The sequence below is a fragment of the Gracilinanus agilis genome, chromosome 1 (genome assembly GCF_016433145.1).
Source record: "Gracilinanus agilis isolate LMUSP501 chromosome 1, AgileGrace, whole genome shotgun sequence".
Taxonomy (NCBI): Eukaryota; Metazoa; Chordata; class Mammalia; order Didelphimorphia; family Didelphidae; genus Gracilinanus; species Gracilinanus agilis.
The window spans coordinates 423026111-423040595 of NC_058130.1; the positions used below are offsets into that span (position 1 = coordinate 423026111).

General features: G+C 39.5%; 1 protein-coding gene across 1 annotated transcript in view; it reads left to right on the forward strand.

Annotated features, from left to right (window-relative positions):
- PLEKHG4B (pleckstrin homology and RhoGEF domain containing G4B) overlaps positions 1–14485 on the forward strand; it is a 199120-nt gene that overhangs the window by 164336 nt on the left and 20299 nt on the right. The window contains exons 15-17 of the mRNA XM_044665077.1: positions 3364–3616; positions 13135–13224; positions 13355–13579. Coding sequence (XP_044521012.1) covers positions 3364–3616; positions 13135–13224; positions 13355–13579 — 568 coding nt within the window. The remainder of the gene's footprint in view (positions 1–3363; positions 3617–13134; positions 13225–13354; positions 13580–14485) is intronic.

Genomic DNA, 14485 nt, shown 5'->3' on the forward strand with positions numbered 1-14485 from the left:
GGATTTAAGCTTTTAGAAATCAAAGGCTCAGGTTCAGAGCTGGAAGAGATCTTGGAGGCCATTTAGAACAACTGTCTTATTTTACAGATGAAGAAACTGAGGCAGAAAGGAGTTGAGGGATTTGCTCAAGTTACATTGAGTAGCAAATGACAGAGCCGAGATCAGAACTCAGATTCCATATCCAGTACCCTTTTAGTTCAACATACCCGAATGGTCTTAAGTACTTTTATCAATGTATGGGAGACACTCCCACTCTGGACCACAAAGGAGGGATATTAATTTTAGTTGCTCAGGCTCTTACTTTTTTCACTCTAGAGACCCCATGACAAATTCTTACACCATTTCCCCTTTTTATACACTTCATAATGACTCTCAAACTTCTATGTTAAGGATTAGAATATCCCATTTCTTCATTTCAGCAGCCTTTCAAAACACATCCTAATTTCTAATGACATAGCCCATTTTACACTGATCACATTCTAAAGCAGTTGCTTCCTGATAGGAAATAGTCTTATCTTTGTAGTATGTTATCTCTAATTCCCATTTTAGGATGGATTACATCAGGGACAGTTTCCTGTGGACATTTATCCTGACCATGATAGGTATATCCTACTGGTCCCATTGCTCCTTTTTCTTGACCTGGGTGTCTTGAACCCTTCTTGACTACTTCCTAATATTTCATTGCAAGTATTTCTTTTCCTAGGTTTTTGCAGTCCATTTTATTTTAAGGCCTGTTGCCTTCAAACCACAGTTTACATTCTTAATGTTTATTTGGTTGAGACATAATGGATTTTTCAGAGTGCTTTGTGTCTGGATAGTTAGCTTATGAATCAGAAGCCAGTTTTCTCCAGTTTACTTCATTAGATCTATCTCGTTTTTGTGTCTCATTTTGTTAAACGTATTCAACTCTTATTTAATTATAGAACTACTCACATGTTTCAAACTCCAAGAATTGAATTCTATTTCTGAAATGAAAGTCATTTTGACTCAAGATATATGTAACATTTTTTATTAATAGCTTGGATAATGGTAGAGATATCATGCAAATCCAGTGTGAAGATGGGATAATTAACATTTTAGAAGACAATTAGGATTCAAATAGATTTTGATAGAATAGAACATTGAAAATAAGATGAAATGTTACAAGAACAGAGGTAAAATCTTAAATCTAGATTTTAAAAAAATCAGTGAACAAGTGCAAGATGGAAAAGCATGGCTAGACAGCAGGCCATCTGAAAAAATATCTGGGAGTTTTAATGGATTGTAAGCTAAATAAAAGTCAGCCATGTAACTTGAAAGCAAGAACAACTAATGCAATTTTGGGTTACACTGAAGTACATAAGATCCAGGAAAAATGAGATGACAGTCCCATTATCTGCCTTGAGCAGATCACATCTGGAGTTTTGTGTGAAATTTTGGGCACTATGTTTGAGGCAGGGCATTAATAAACTGAGGGGTGTGTAGAGGAGACTAACTAGGATTCAAGTTCATGCTTCAGGAGAACTGGTTGGAAGAATTTAGGATGTTTATCATAGAAAAGATTGGGGCAGCTGGGTAGCACAGTAGATAGAGAGCCAAGCCTGGAGTTAGAAGGACCTGGGTTCAAATGTGACCTCAGACTTCCTAGCTGTGGAACTCTGAGCAAGTTGATTAACCCCAATCACCTAGCCTTTGCCACTCTTCTGTCTTAGAATTGATACTAAGACTGAAGGTAAGAATTTAAAAAAAGAAAAAGAAAAGACTTAATGGAAGGCAGACAGGATAGCTAACTTCACATATTCAAAGAGCTGACATGTAACAGAGGGATTGGACTTTTTCTTTTTTTTTTTTTTTTACATCAGAGGGCAGAACTAGGAGCAGTGATTGGAAACTTCAAAGGGGCAAGTTTAGGCTTGAAAAGCTTCCTGATAATTAAAGCTATCCAAAATTATATTAAGGCTACGTTGCCAGTGTGGGAGGTGAATGGGAGGAAGGTAGATGGAAGTTTTGATGGGAGAAAGAAGAGCGGAAAGTAGAGGAAGGGAAAGGAAGGTAGTGGGTCCCCAGCCCCGGCAGGGGGAAATTGACCAGAGCCCTTCGGGGCCCAAATAAAAGATCAGAGAGCAACTTTAGGGTTTAGAATGGCTCCTTTAATTTAAATCAGAAAGGGGAAGGTCTAGGGAAAACTAGGAGGTAGATAGAAAGGGAAAAAGGCGCCAAGAGAGAGATCAGGGTAGATAGCATCAGCCAGCCTCCAGGCTTGAGAGAGCAGAGAGCAAAGAGCCACTGAAAAAGGTGCCAAACTTTCTCTTTTATACTTTCTCCCACACCTCCACAAAAGAAGTGGGAGGTGTCAGGGGAAGTTGTAGCAGGGAGTCCTGGGAGTTGTAGTCTCCCAGGGCTCACAACAATTCCAAATGACACACCAGGTAGTAAGTTTCCCTTCAGTGAGGTCTTTACACAAAGGCTGAGTGACAGTGTGATGGGTAAATTGTTTAGATAGGACCCTATTTCCAGGAGAGTTTTATATAAGTGGCCTCTTAAATCCCTTCCCAGTCTAAAATTCACCAACACATGAAGCCTCTGGGAAATTCAGCCCATATTATACATTGTCCTCTTAATTTCCAACAGGTCTCTTGCATTTGGATAAAGAAAGGCCAACATTGTTATTTATAAGTAAAATAGGAAACTTTCCTGCCACAGAGAGATCTTTCCAAATCCAAATAAGCAAGTAAGGTAGTTAGCCACCAAGAGTAAAATATGATTTACAAAGGCTGCACTAAGGAATGGTTGTTTGTTTTTTTTTTATTAATGTACATGCTTTTAATACAAGAAAATTTCATTCTCTGATGAACATGGTGATTTATCCTGTGATGATTTCTTTTGAGTGGCATAGAGAAATTGAATTTTTCAAGTGGGAGGGGGTGAGTAGACAAAGGTATCATACTAATTTCATCCTTGCCTAGAGTACCCACGATCCCTGTCCTGGATCTACTCTGAGGAATCTTGGGGGAAGAGAGGAAAACCAAGGTATCACGTGCCATCTACTAAGATCGTTTAGAATTATTCATTCTTTGGAAACTGAAAGAGCTGAATGGACTGATTCCCTTTTTGACCATGTGACCAGTCTATTTATAACCCAGCTTAACTCCTCAATTCTGTCCAATAATTGCTTTCTTTTTTATTTTTTAAGACTAGGGTTCTTTAAGCCTGTCTTTGTTCCTGTGTATGACATGCTGTATATAACATGAAATAAAATTTATTTTATAAAACCCAATGCAAAGCCACTATGACTGCAGCCAAGGATCCCTCGCCATGTTTGAGTGATGTTTAGATATTGTCATGACCTGCCCATGTTCAAAATAGCTGTTCTGTGTCTTCCAGCAATAAAGTGCAGCATATAATGGATGAAATGATCACCACTGAAAGGGAATATGTTAGATCCTTAGGATATATCATCGACAACTATTTTCCAGAAATGGAAAGAATGGACCTGCCCCAGGACTTGCGAGGGAAGCGCAACATAATCTTTGGGAACCTGGAGAAGCTCTATGATTTCCACTGTCAGTATTTCTTAAAAGAGCTGGAGCACTGCAGAGACTGCCCCTTGCCTGTCAGCCACTGTTTTCTGAGACATGTAAGTTCCCCGTCCTGGGATTCACAGGAATCCACGTGTCTCGAGCTAGCCAGTTGTTATGGTTACCAAGGGAATTGCTCTGTTCCTTACCGGTTCTGGGTTTCACTGAGAAAATGACATCTAGCTAATGAATGCCCTGCAAGTCCTTTTCAGTCTTAAAAGTTTCTTCTGGATAGTGAATACTGCTGTATACCTGCAGTAGTTCATTTGAAATTTTCAGGTGCTTAAAATGGAGAGAATGCAGAGTCAGGAAATGTGTAAAGGAGGCAAGCTCCAAGGTTGTTTGGTAAACAATTTCTTATTCTTCCAAAAGGCTTATTCAGGGTTTAGTTCCAAATCCTTTGGGGAGGGCTAAAGTTTAACCTGGTCATTCTAAAATCAAGAAGGAAGTGAGAGTATCAGTGGAAGGAAATCATTTTTCACAATGCTTTCCCTCATCCTTGGAGAATTAACATTACACATAGTTGTTTGGGGGATGAAAAAAGTATATAGAGTGTGTGAAAATGGATTAAACTGAACAGTTCACCTCCCAACACCCAAGCAAAGACTCTGGTCATAAAATCCCCAAATTCAGTGTCTGAAGGATGAAGTAGGGGTACTACAGACCTGTATTCTCTTGGATTTTCTAGCTGTTGAACTCCTAGTACCTGTCCATGGAAATAAGAAGAATAATTTCTATTGGACTTTATGATTTTTAAAATGGTTTCAGAGATATCCCATTTATGGGCTAACCATGTGTTGTTACCTTGTGGCAGTCACTGTTAGGAACAAGGGATATCCCCCCAAAAGTTACAAAGTCCCCCCGACAATGAGTTTACACTCTTAATAGGAGCTATGATGTCAAAGAAGGATTAGCCTTAATTTACTTAATCCCAGAGATCTGAACCAAAATAACTAGGTAGATATTAGAGAGAGACAACACTTGGCCAAATATAAATAAAAATTCCTAACAACTGGAGTCTATTCTAAAGTGGAATGGGCCATCTCTGGAGGTAATGAGCTTTCTGTTTCCAAAGGTCTTCCAACAGAGATTCTTTGCCAGGGACTTTGTAGAGTGGATTTATTCAGGTAAAAGTTGTAGTACATGGCTTTCTGATGTTCCTACAGGTTCTGAGTCCCTGATTCTCAGATTCCATTTATGAAACTCTGCCTCATTTAAATCCAGTTCATGGTCAAGTCAAGACATCACCCTCCCTATAATGTCATTGTCCTCTTTGAAAACAATGATGAATAATAACAGTGCCATTCATTTCATGACTTCTCTAAAGTTATATTTCCTATTCCTACCACACACACACACACACACACACACACACACACACGACTCGTTCACTTCATCCCTATGTTCTAAAGCCATTTCCTGCTCTCATTAGTGGTATCTAGGTAAGAGTTTCCAGGGACAAGTGGATATATTCAGTTCTCCTGTCTCCATAGAGGATAATGAGCAAGTAAATAAAAAGATGAATAAACTTGTGCTTATTAATACCTCTCTAATACTTTGGGTAATGAGGGACAGGCTCTGGAATGTGTCAAGAACTACATGCCTCCCTTCAATTCTCATCTGGTGATTGCTAAAGGAAAACTGCAGCCATTTTTTGAAGCTCAGAAAGTAAGGCCACCATGAGTGATGGCTACAGCCCCGCTTTGGGATTTGGGCACCCATCCTATTTAGATGTAGGAGAACAATGACATGTGCTGTTTGGAACTGTTGTTTCTTTGTTCTTTGAACGGCAGAACCATAACGAAAGTGCTTGAGGAGCAATGCCAAAATCATGCTGAGCTGAGAATGTCAAAACAGACATTGAGAGATGGCCATCCGCTGACTGCCCTCCGCCCCTGGCAAAAGCCTAATGAGAATGCCAAGAGCCAAAGAAAAAGGGAAAATTACTGGATGTCTTTTTTTCATCTCCTTAGTAGCATGTTAGAGACCAAGGTCTGCCAAGCAAGAGGAAAACAACACAAGTCCCATTAATAAATAAAAGTACAGCAGGTGGCCTGGGTAGCATTGCCTATGTAAGAAAAGCTTCTGAATTGTCAAGTACCAAATACATAGAGTCCAAATGGAAGTTTTCATAAGGAAACCAAAATCTAACATTTCCTCTTCTCTCTTCTCCACTCCAAGCAATTACATGAACCTTATAAACAGCCCCCTGCTTTAGATGTTAACATCTTGCCACTAAAAAAAGAAAATTCTAGACCACAACAGTACTAAGTCATGAACTTAGAAAATAGTTTCTTCATTAGTAGTAGAGAGGCTGTTAAATAATCCAGTGGTTACAGTGCTGGGCCTAGAGCTAAGAAGACTTGAATTCAAATTGGTCTCAGACACTTACTGTGTGTCCCTAGGTGACTCTTGGACTGTAAGTTAAAGAGAAGGTTCCAATTTTCATTTTAGAAGGGGGGTTTTCTTACCAAAAAGGGCCCTCTTCCAGTGAAATCACAGGTCCAGTGAATGTCGTTTTTAAAAATAAATCTACTTTTGTTTCTATGCAACCCAGATTGCCATTTTTTTCTTTTCTAGTATTTTAACATTTCTCTTTTCTCTAGCCCTCAAGTCTTTTTTCTTTCTAACCCCCTTTTCCTAAATATGGAAAAGAAAGGGCCCCAAGCATCCTGTTCAGGAGCTGTATCCAACTACCCTTCCCTCCTTACCCTCACCCATCACCACTGCTAGGCCAAAGTCCTCGCTCCTCTGCCTCATCCTTCTTCTCAGCTAAAACATCATAATCTCTCGAGGGTCATTCTGTTCCTCTTTCCTGGTTCTCTGAACTTCTCTTCTGTCAGTTGTCCTTATATTTGTCACCAACATTAATCCTGTCCCAGGCCCTTTTGGCAACCAGACCTTTGGGTGACACTGGGCGACCTGGCAAAGTTAAGGAAGCTCAATAGGCCCTCACTTCCCCACAAGGTTTTGTTCTATAATATCATTAGATTTGGGAACTACTTGGTATCTAGGGTTCAAAAAGGAATATTAATCAATTGATGGAATAACAAGCATCTATTAAGCATTGACTATGGACCAGACACTGTCCTAGGTGCTAGGGACATAAAGACAAAAACAAAACCATCTCTGTCTTCAATGAATTTACATTCCATTTGAAGGGATGATATATACATAAATAAGTTTATGGATGAATAAAAGAATGAAAAAGCATTTATCAAGCATTAAACATATGCCAGAAAGTGTGCTATGGGCAAGGCAAAAAAATCAACTAATCCCTGCCCTTAAGCATTATGTAACTTTTGCAAGCAGCTGGATAGCTCAGTGGATTGGGAGCCAGACTTAGAGATGGGAGGTCTTATTCAAATCTGGCCTCAGACACTTCCCAGCTGTGTGACCCTGGGCAAGTCACTTGACCCCCATTGCCTAGCCCTTACCACTCTTCTGCCTTAGAACCAATACACGGTATTGGTTCTATGACAGAAGGTAAGGGTTTGAAAAAAAAAAAAAAGAATATTGTAACTTTTGTATGGGCCATAATTCTCTCCTAGATTGTAAATTCCATGAGGACAAAAATTATTTCATCAAGTATTTATTCTAGTACCTAGCATAGTGTCCTACATATTGCAAGTGCTTAATAAATGTCAGCTGAAGTGAATGGAAAGAAGAGACTACCCCAAGAAAGATACTTTATCTGCCTCTGTCCATAACTCACATCTCTTCCACAGACCTTAAGTGGAATGAGCACAAAGTCCAGGACTTTCTATAGCTGTCTTCTCCCAGGGCTCCCCCAGTTAAACAGTCAACAAGCATTTATTTAGCTTTCATAGTGTGCCAGGCACTGTGCTAAGTCTTGGGGATCCAAACAAAGACTAAGGCAGTCCCTGCCCTCAAAAGTTTTACAATCTAAAGGGGGTAATATGAAAAAAAAAAGTTGTATAGATAAGATACATGCAGTGTAAATAGTATATAATCAAAGAAATCTCAGTGGGAAGACACCAAGGTACTGGTTGGAAGATGGAGGGGGGTCTAGTTGGGGGAATGGAGGGGAGGAGTGGATCCTAAAAAAGACACCCTGCAGAAAGTGGCATTTGAACCGAATCTTGAAGGAAACCCAGAAAGACAGGAGGCATAGAAGACCATATGATTCACCCTAATCTAATAGCTACAGATTCTTCCATAGGTATCCTTCCGGGCAACTTCTCTCCTAGGGAAATCGCACTGATTTTCAACCAGCTCAATTTCCCTTCCCTCCCTCCCTCCTCTTCAATAATCCTAATGGATTTCTATACCAGTGGTTATAAATGAGGTTGTTTTTCACAAAAGGTCACAAATCACTTGGTAACTGATCCAAACAAGTGGTATTATTTGTACCCAACTGCTTTGACCACAGAGACACCAAAGCCCATCTAGGGCCAAGAAAAGCATGATTGGACCACTTAGTCCTAGGCCTGAAGGCAAGTTTGTCAGAGAGCTGGCAGTGATAATTTCATGTAACCTTTCTCCTTCTCCCCCAAATGAGATTTCTCATTTCCTAAATTACTCAAGTAATTAAGTAAACAGTGTAATATTTGGGCAAGAACTGTCAAATTATGTGCTTGGTCCTCAATTTCATTACACTGTGTAAACCCAGCTACTGGTTCAAATAAAATGAGAATCAGATGTGACCAAGAAGACTCAAGCCCTGGCTGTGAGGGTTGATGAATAAGACACTTGATTATAGAAACAGATATGGTGCTGCAAAGGCAGTTCCTTTGTTTCCTAGATGAATATAGACTTCCTCCCAAAAGCAGAGTTTAGACCATTTAATGTGGAGTTTAGAATTCATTTCTCCACCACCAGGTATAAGTGATTTTAGAGGCAGGCCTTAAGTAATCTTGGCATTTGCTGGTAATCAAATCACATCAATAAACGTCTATTGAGAACCTGCTCTATGCAAAATACAGCTGAGAACCCACTGTTAACATTAACCAAACTGGATTTGTATGTGCGTGGGTAGTGGGAATCAGAAAAGGGCAGAGGCAAGAATTTGGAATCAGAGGACCTGAGTTCAAATTATAGCTATACTACATATTACCTATTTTAGCCAATCAATCAACATTTATTAAGTACCTACTATGTGCCAAACACTGCTAAGCATGGAGGATATAAAGAAAGGTCAAAGACTCTCAAGTAGCTAACAATCTAGTTGGGGGAAAACGACAGTCATACAACTATGTAAAAACAAGTTATCTGCAGATCAATTGGAATTAGTCAATAGAGGAAAGGCACTAGGATTAAGGAGATTGGGAATGGTTTCCTGTAGAAGGTGGATTTTAAGTGGGATTTGCAGGAAATTGGGTTAGCCTAAGGGGGTGCATTCCAGGTCTGAGGGTCACAGAGTGAAAATGCTCTAACCCAGTCAAGAGGAATATCTTGCTCAAGAAACAATAAAGCCCAGATAGAGTATGTGTGGGTGGGAGTGGTAAGAAGACTGGAAAGGGGGAAGGCAAGCTTTGATTTGTCACAGGATTTTATATTTAATCTTGAAGGTAATAGGGAGCTACTGAAGTTTAATAAGTTAGGGGTGGGGGGAGCTCTGGGAAGAACACTTTGATAGCTAAAGTAGAGAATGGACTAGAATGGAGAGACTTGTGGCTGGGAGACTGACCTTCAGATTATTGCAAAAGTCCAGGTGTGAGGACAGAAGGAACTAAACCTAAATGACACAGTACAAATTATTCCACCTCTTTAGGCCTCAGTTTATCAACTATAAAATTAGGTGAGTAAATTGGTGGCCACCCATCTAGCTCTAAGCAATGATTCTATGACTAGCTCTAAATTGTGGTCTGTTGGGTAGAGCATTAAAGTTGGAGTAAGAAAGACCTGGAATTGTATTTTGCTTCTTACACTAGCTGTGTAACTAGGCAAATTATTTAACTCCTCTATGCCTTGGTTTCCTTCTCTGTAAAATGATATGGTTGGGCTCAATCTAAGGAATAGGCTGTATTCCTATTTGGAATTTAACCTCCTTCCCCCCAAAACAAAATAATTTGGATTCATTCAAACAAGTAAAATAAACAAGCAAATGAAACAAAACCATCCATTTACCCATAATGTAATTTTGTACTTCTCTAGATAATAAACCCTTTTTTTAAAAGCATGCAAAAGCTGTACTTGGAAATGACTCACTTCTGTCTGTTGATTCTACAATACATCCTGAGAATGGGATTGATGTCCACGCTTTGGGAGCTCTAGCAAACTGAAATGTGTTTAAAGACAAAAGATTCACATCTCAGGGGGAAAAAACAATAAGTGCACTTTTATATTAAGATATGGCTTGTAATTATCCATGTTAATCATTGAATGAACAGATCGAACAAATTATTTCAAGTCACAGAGCTGGAGGGGAACATCTCTAAATATCTCTAAGGCTTTCTCACTTCTCATCTAAGGCCACACAATTACTTAGTGGAGAGGTCACAATTAGAAGGCAAGTATCTCTAGCTCGTTTTAAGTAAGATATTCCTTCTACATGATGCCTTTGAAGAAATGAAAATATGTTTGAGTTCCCAGATATCTTTTATCTTGTCTCAAAACTCCAGACTCAGCTACTTTTAAGGAGCTGACCTACATAAGCTCTTACAGGTGATCATCCTTCAGAATAAATATAAACAGAGCACTGGTTCTTGAATTTAACAGTGAATATTTGTTGATTATTCTGCATTTACAAATATGTATTTAGCCTCAGCAAATAGTTACATGCTGCTAAAACAGTTTGCTTTACTCAAAAACTTACAAAGAAAAATTGGAATGGTCTTCAGAGCCTATTTTGAAGGCACACAAGAAAATCAACCTCTAAATAGTAGATTGATTCTGTGTTTTTCTTTTGTTTTAAAACCAAAGATAGCACTAGCAAGATTGAGCATCCACCTTAGTGAACTGATCATAAGATCATGGATCTAGTGCTGGAAGGCTCTACATATGGCCATATTAAAAAATATAGTTCAAACCCATCATTTTATAGACTGAGTCCTGGAGAAATCGTGATTTGTTTAAGCTCACGTACAAATAATAGACATCAGTGGCGGAAGTTAAATACAGGTTCTCTAAATCCAGAGCCATGCACGGTGCCAGGATGATTTGATGCCATGTAATTTGGGTCAGTTTTCAAAAATTAGATCCCCTCTCTTACATGCTATATATTTACCACTATGGAGTATTTTGCCCCCCCCCCCAAAGTGACACAGACTGAAGGCAATTGCAAAAGACCAAGTCCCGGTGATATTTTGAGCAGGACAGCATGAAAAGAAAAGGTATGAAGTTTTGCAAGGACAATGGTTCTCTCTGAAAAAGACTACTCATTTGGATGTATGAATTTTAATATATTTGTTTGAAAGGAGAAAGGAACCAAGACATTTATATAGCAATTCCTATTCTGTGCCAGGCATTGCACTAAGCACTTTATAAACATCTCACTTGAAGCAAGGCTGTCACTTTATTATCATACCTAATATACTACACACCACACTCAAGTCTAGCCCTTTTAAGCCATCAGATTGGGTTATACAGATAATAAGATTTTACAATGTGGCTTCTTGGTCCCATTTTTCTAAATTATAAAGGTTTGTGCTGAACAGAACAATGACTTCCCCTAAAGAAGACCCTTGAGACACACCCTCCCCTTCTTTTCCTATGGCTGCTGTTCTGAATCAAAAAAATTTGTTCTTCTTCAGCCATTTTGCAGTCATGTCCAACTCTTCATGACCCCATTTGGGGTTTTCTTGGCAAAGATACTGGAGTGGCTTGCCATTTCCTTCTTCTGGTCATTTTACAGATGAAGAAACTGAGGCAAAGAGGGTGAAGTGGCTTGCCCAGAGTCACACAGCTAGTAAGAATCCAAGGCCAGATTTGAACTCAGGAAGATGAGTCTTCTTGACTTCAGGCCAGATATTCCATCCACTGCACCACCAGGTGCCCAGAATCTCATGTCTAAGAAGAGGTCCTTTCCAAATCCAGGAAGGGTCCAGAGTCACAGTAAGGACTAAACAAACTTATTCCCCCACTGAAAAATAAACAGAAATTCTAGAATTCTTCCCTAACAAGAGAATGGCCCTCGGGTATCTTCTTGTATGGGCTGGAGCTTCATTTATTTTTAGCGTTTGAAAAGCAATGCCATCTTTCTCTGAGGTTGAAAAGCTTTATGGATATACCCTGCTTTCTAAACAGACTCTTCCTGTCCTGACACTGGTGCTCCAGTGAACTATGCTGGATAAACTTGCTGGGAATCTCCCTTCTATCACCTTAGAACAGGGAAGGTGACTTAGTTCAATTGACTACTGGTTCCCCTGAGTACCTCTTCTGTGTACCACACATGCATGTCCCCACATGAGGTTGCTCCAACATAATTTTGTAATAACAGCATTAAGGCATTATGGCAAAGCCCCATTGCAAACTCAGAAACCTCCCTGTCATATCATTCAGCTAATAGCCCATTTATAGCATTGTGGGAGTGGATTTAGCTTGCCCCTACAGAATGCCATTTTGCCAAACATCATGTTTTTCATCCACCTAATTAACATAGCTTTTTGACAAAAGTCTCTACCAGATGCTATTTATTGTTTAGTCATAGTGTCCAACTTTATGAGCCCGTTTAGAGTTTTCTTGCAAAAAATGCTAGAATGCCATTTCCTTCTTCAGCTAGTTTTATAGATGAGGAAACTGAGGCAAAGTTAAGTGACTTGCCCAGGGTCACACAGCTAGAATCTGAGGTCAGGTTTTTGAACTCCAGAAGATGTGACTTCTTGACTCTTGGCAGCACTATCTATTGTACCACCTATCTACCCCTCTACCTGCTCTAGAAAGATACAAAAGAAATAAGCATTCTTGGGGGGTGGGGGGAGGAGGAATATAGTATCCATTTTTCAAGGGAGCATGTATGCTAATAATGGCTTATGTAAATAAACTCTTTACTCATTCTATATCAACCAAGACAGACTATTAGACACGTAAATCTACAAATTATAATGTGTTAGAAGAATCATTAAGATCCCCTTTGCAAAACCAGTCAGCTCATCAAAAAGTACTATCATTGTCCACAAATCGCCCTTTCTGTATTGCTTTAAAATCATAAATGACAATGTGAATCAGGCAGAGAGTTTTTACCATAATCCCCTAGTTTGTTTTGCCTGACTTCCCCACCAAGTCCCAAGAACTGCCTTTTCCCAGTTTTTCCCATGTCCTATTGTTTAAGAAGAAAGCCAGAGTTCTTAGAACTGTGTATGCAGTGGTAAGTGGATGATTTCCAAAGCTCTCCTGCTAGATCTGGGATGCCTGGGGCATTTCTAAATGAAAGGTTAAACTGAACTGTGGGGAACAAAGACTTTGCAAAGGGCTTAAAGTTCCACTCTCAAACGCATCTAATCCAAGAGTACCACCTAGAGGATTTCAGAGGACAGTGATGATGGTCCTTCCTCCGGTCACAGAAAAAGCCTGCCCTGGTCCATTTCCAGTTCAGAAGCAGATATATTTCATATGAATATAAATGCTTTCACTTAAAAAAAAGTAAATAAAAATTGTGTTTCTTCTACTTTTCCAGGAGGAACAGTTTGGAATGTATGCACTCTACAGCAAAAATAAACCACAGTCGGACGCTTTGCTTAGCAGCCATGGAAATGCCTTCTTTAAAGTAATTATATTTCCATCCCTCCATCCAGTGAAGCCTGCCCCCATTGTCAGTGAGTGATAGATGTTATGATCGCCCTGAGTCGCCAGCCATGGAACTAACCTCTGCCTTTATCCTTCTGACCCTCTCTTAGAACAAGCAGCAAGACCTGGGCGATAAGATGGACTTGGCCTCCTACCTGCTCAAACCCATCCAGAGGATGAGTAAATATGCCCTGCTGCTAAAGGACATGATCAAAGAATGCACCAAGACGCAGGAGCAGGAGCTCAGTGACCTCCGAGCTGCCGAGGAGATGGTCAAATTCCAGCTTCGCCACGGGAACGACTTGCTGGCCATGGATGCCATCCGGGGGTGTGATGTAAGGAAGTGATCTCCCTCTCTGGGCTTCCTTTGCAAAACTGACCATACCATGTGGGAAGTCAGTGGGAAGTCTCTCTCTCCTGCCCTTGATAAAGGGAGTCACCAAAAGTGTGCCATCTGCTTAAGTATTCGTCCCTTTCCAAGCCTTGCAGAGAGGTGGCAAAGGAAGGAAGGAAATTACATCCGCCTATCTCCAACCAGAGTCATCCGCTCCAATTTGCTACTTTGGGCTTTGAAGGGAAAGAACAGGGAGAGCGCGAGAGACATTCTAGAACTGGATTCTTTTTGGGTGTCTTTTAGAGGGCTACGGAGGTCCTTCTAGCACTCAAATTCTGTGATTCTGGGAGTTGTTGGGAGCTGCTCTATAAAGGGGGAGCATAGAATTAAGCAATAGCTACATAGATCACAGAATTTCTGACCTAGAAGGAACCTTGAAAGAACTTTTAGCCTAATCCCTTTATTTTACCAGTAGTGTCAGGAAGCCCCGAGGTCAAATCTAGCCTTAGACATTTACTAGTTGTATGACCTTGAGCAAGCCACTTAATCTCTATCTGCCTCAGTCTCCTGAACTGTAAAATGAGAATAATAGTAATACTAACTAAATTAATATTTAATGAATTATATATTGCTAGATTATTATAATGTTATATATAATAATAAATGAAATGAACTTTTATTAATATTATTTTATTCATTTTTATAGTTTATTATGGCATAATATTTATATTATTGATGTTAGATGTTTATTGTTATACATAATCAAATTTAAAGATAAAAATGAATAAAATTAATTGATTTAATTAATTGATTTAAGTAATAACACCTACTTTGCAAGATTGTTGTGAGGATCAAAAAAGATTATTTGTAAAGTGCTTAGCACAGTGTCTGGTACATAGTAGGTACT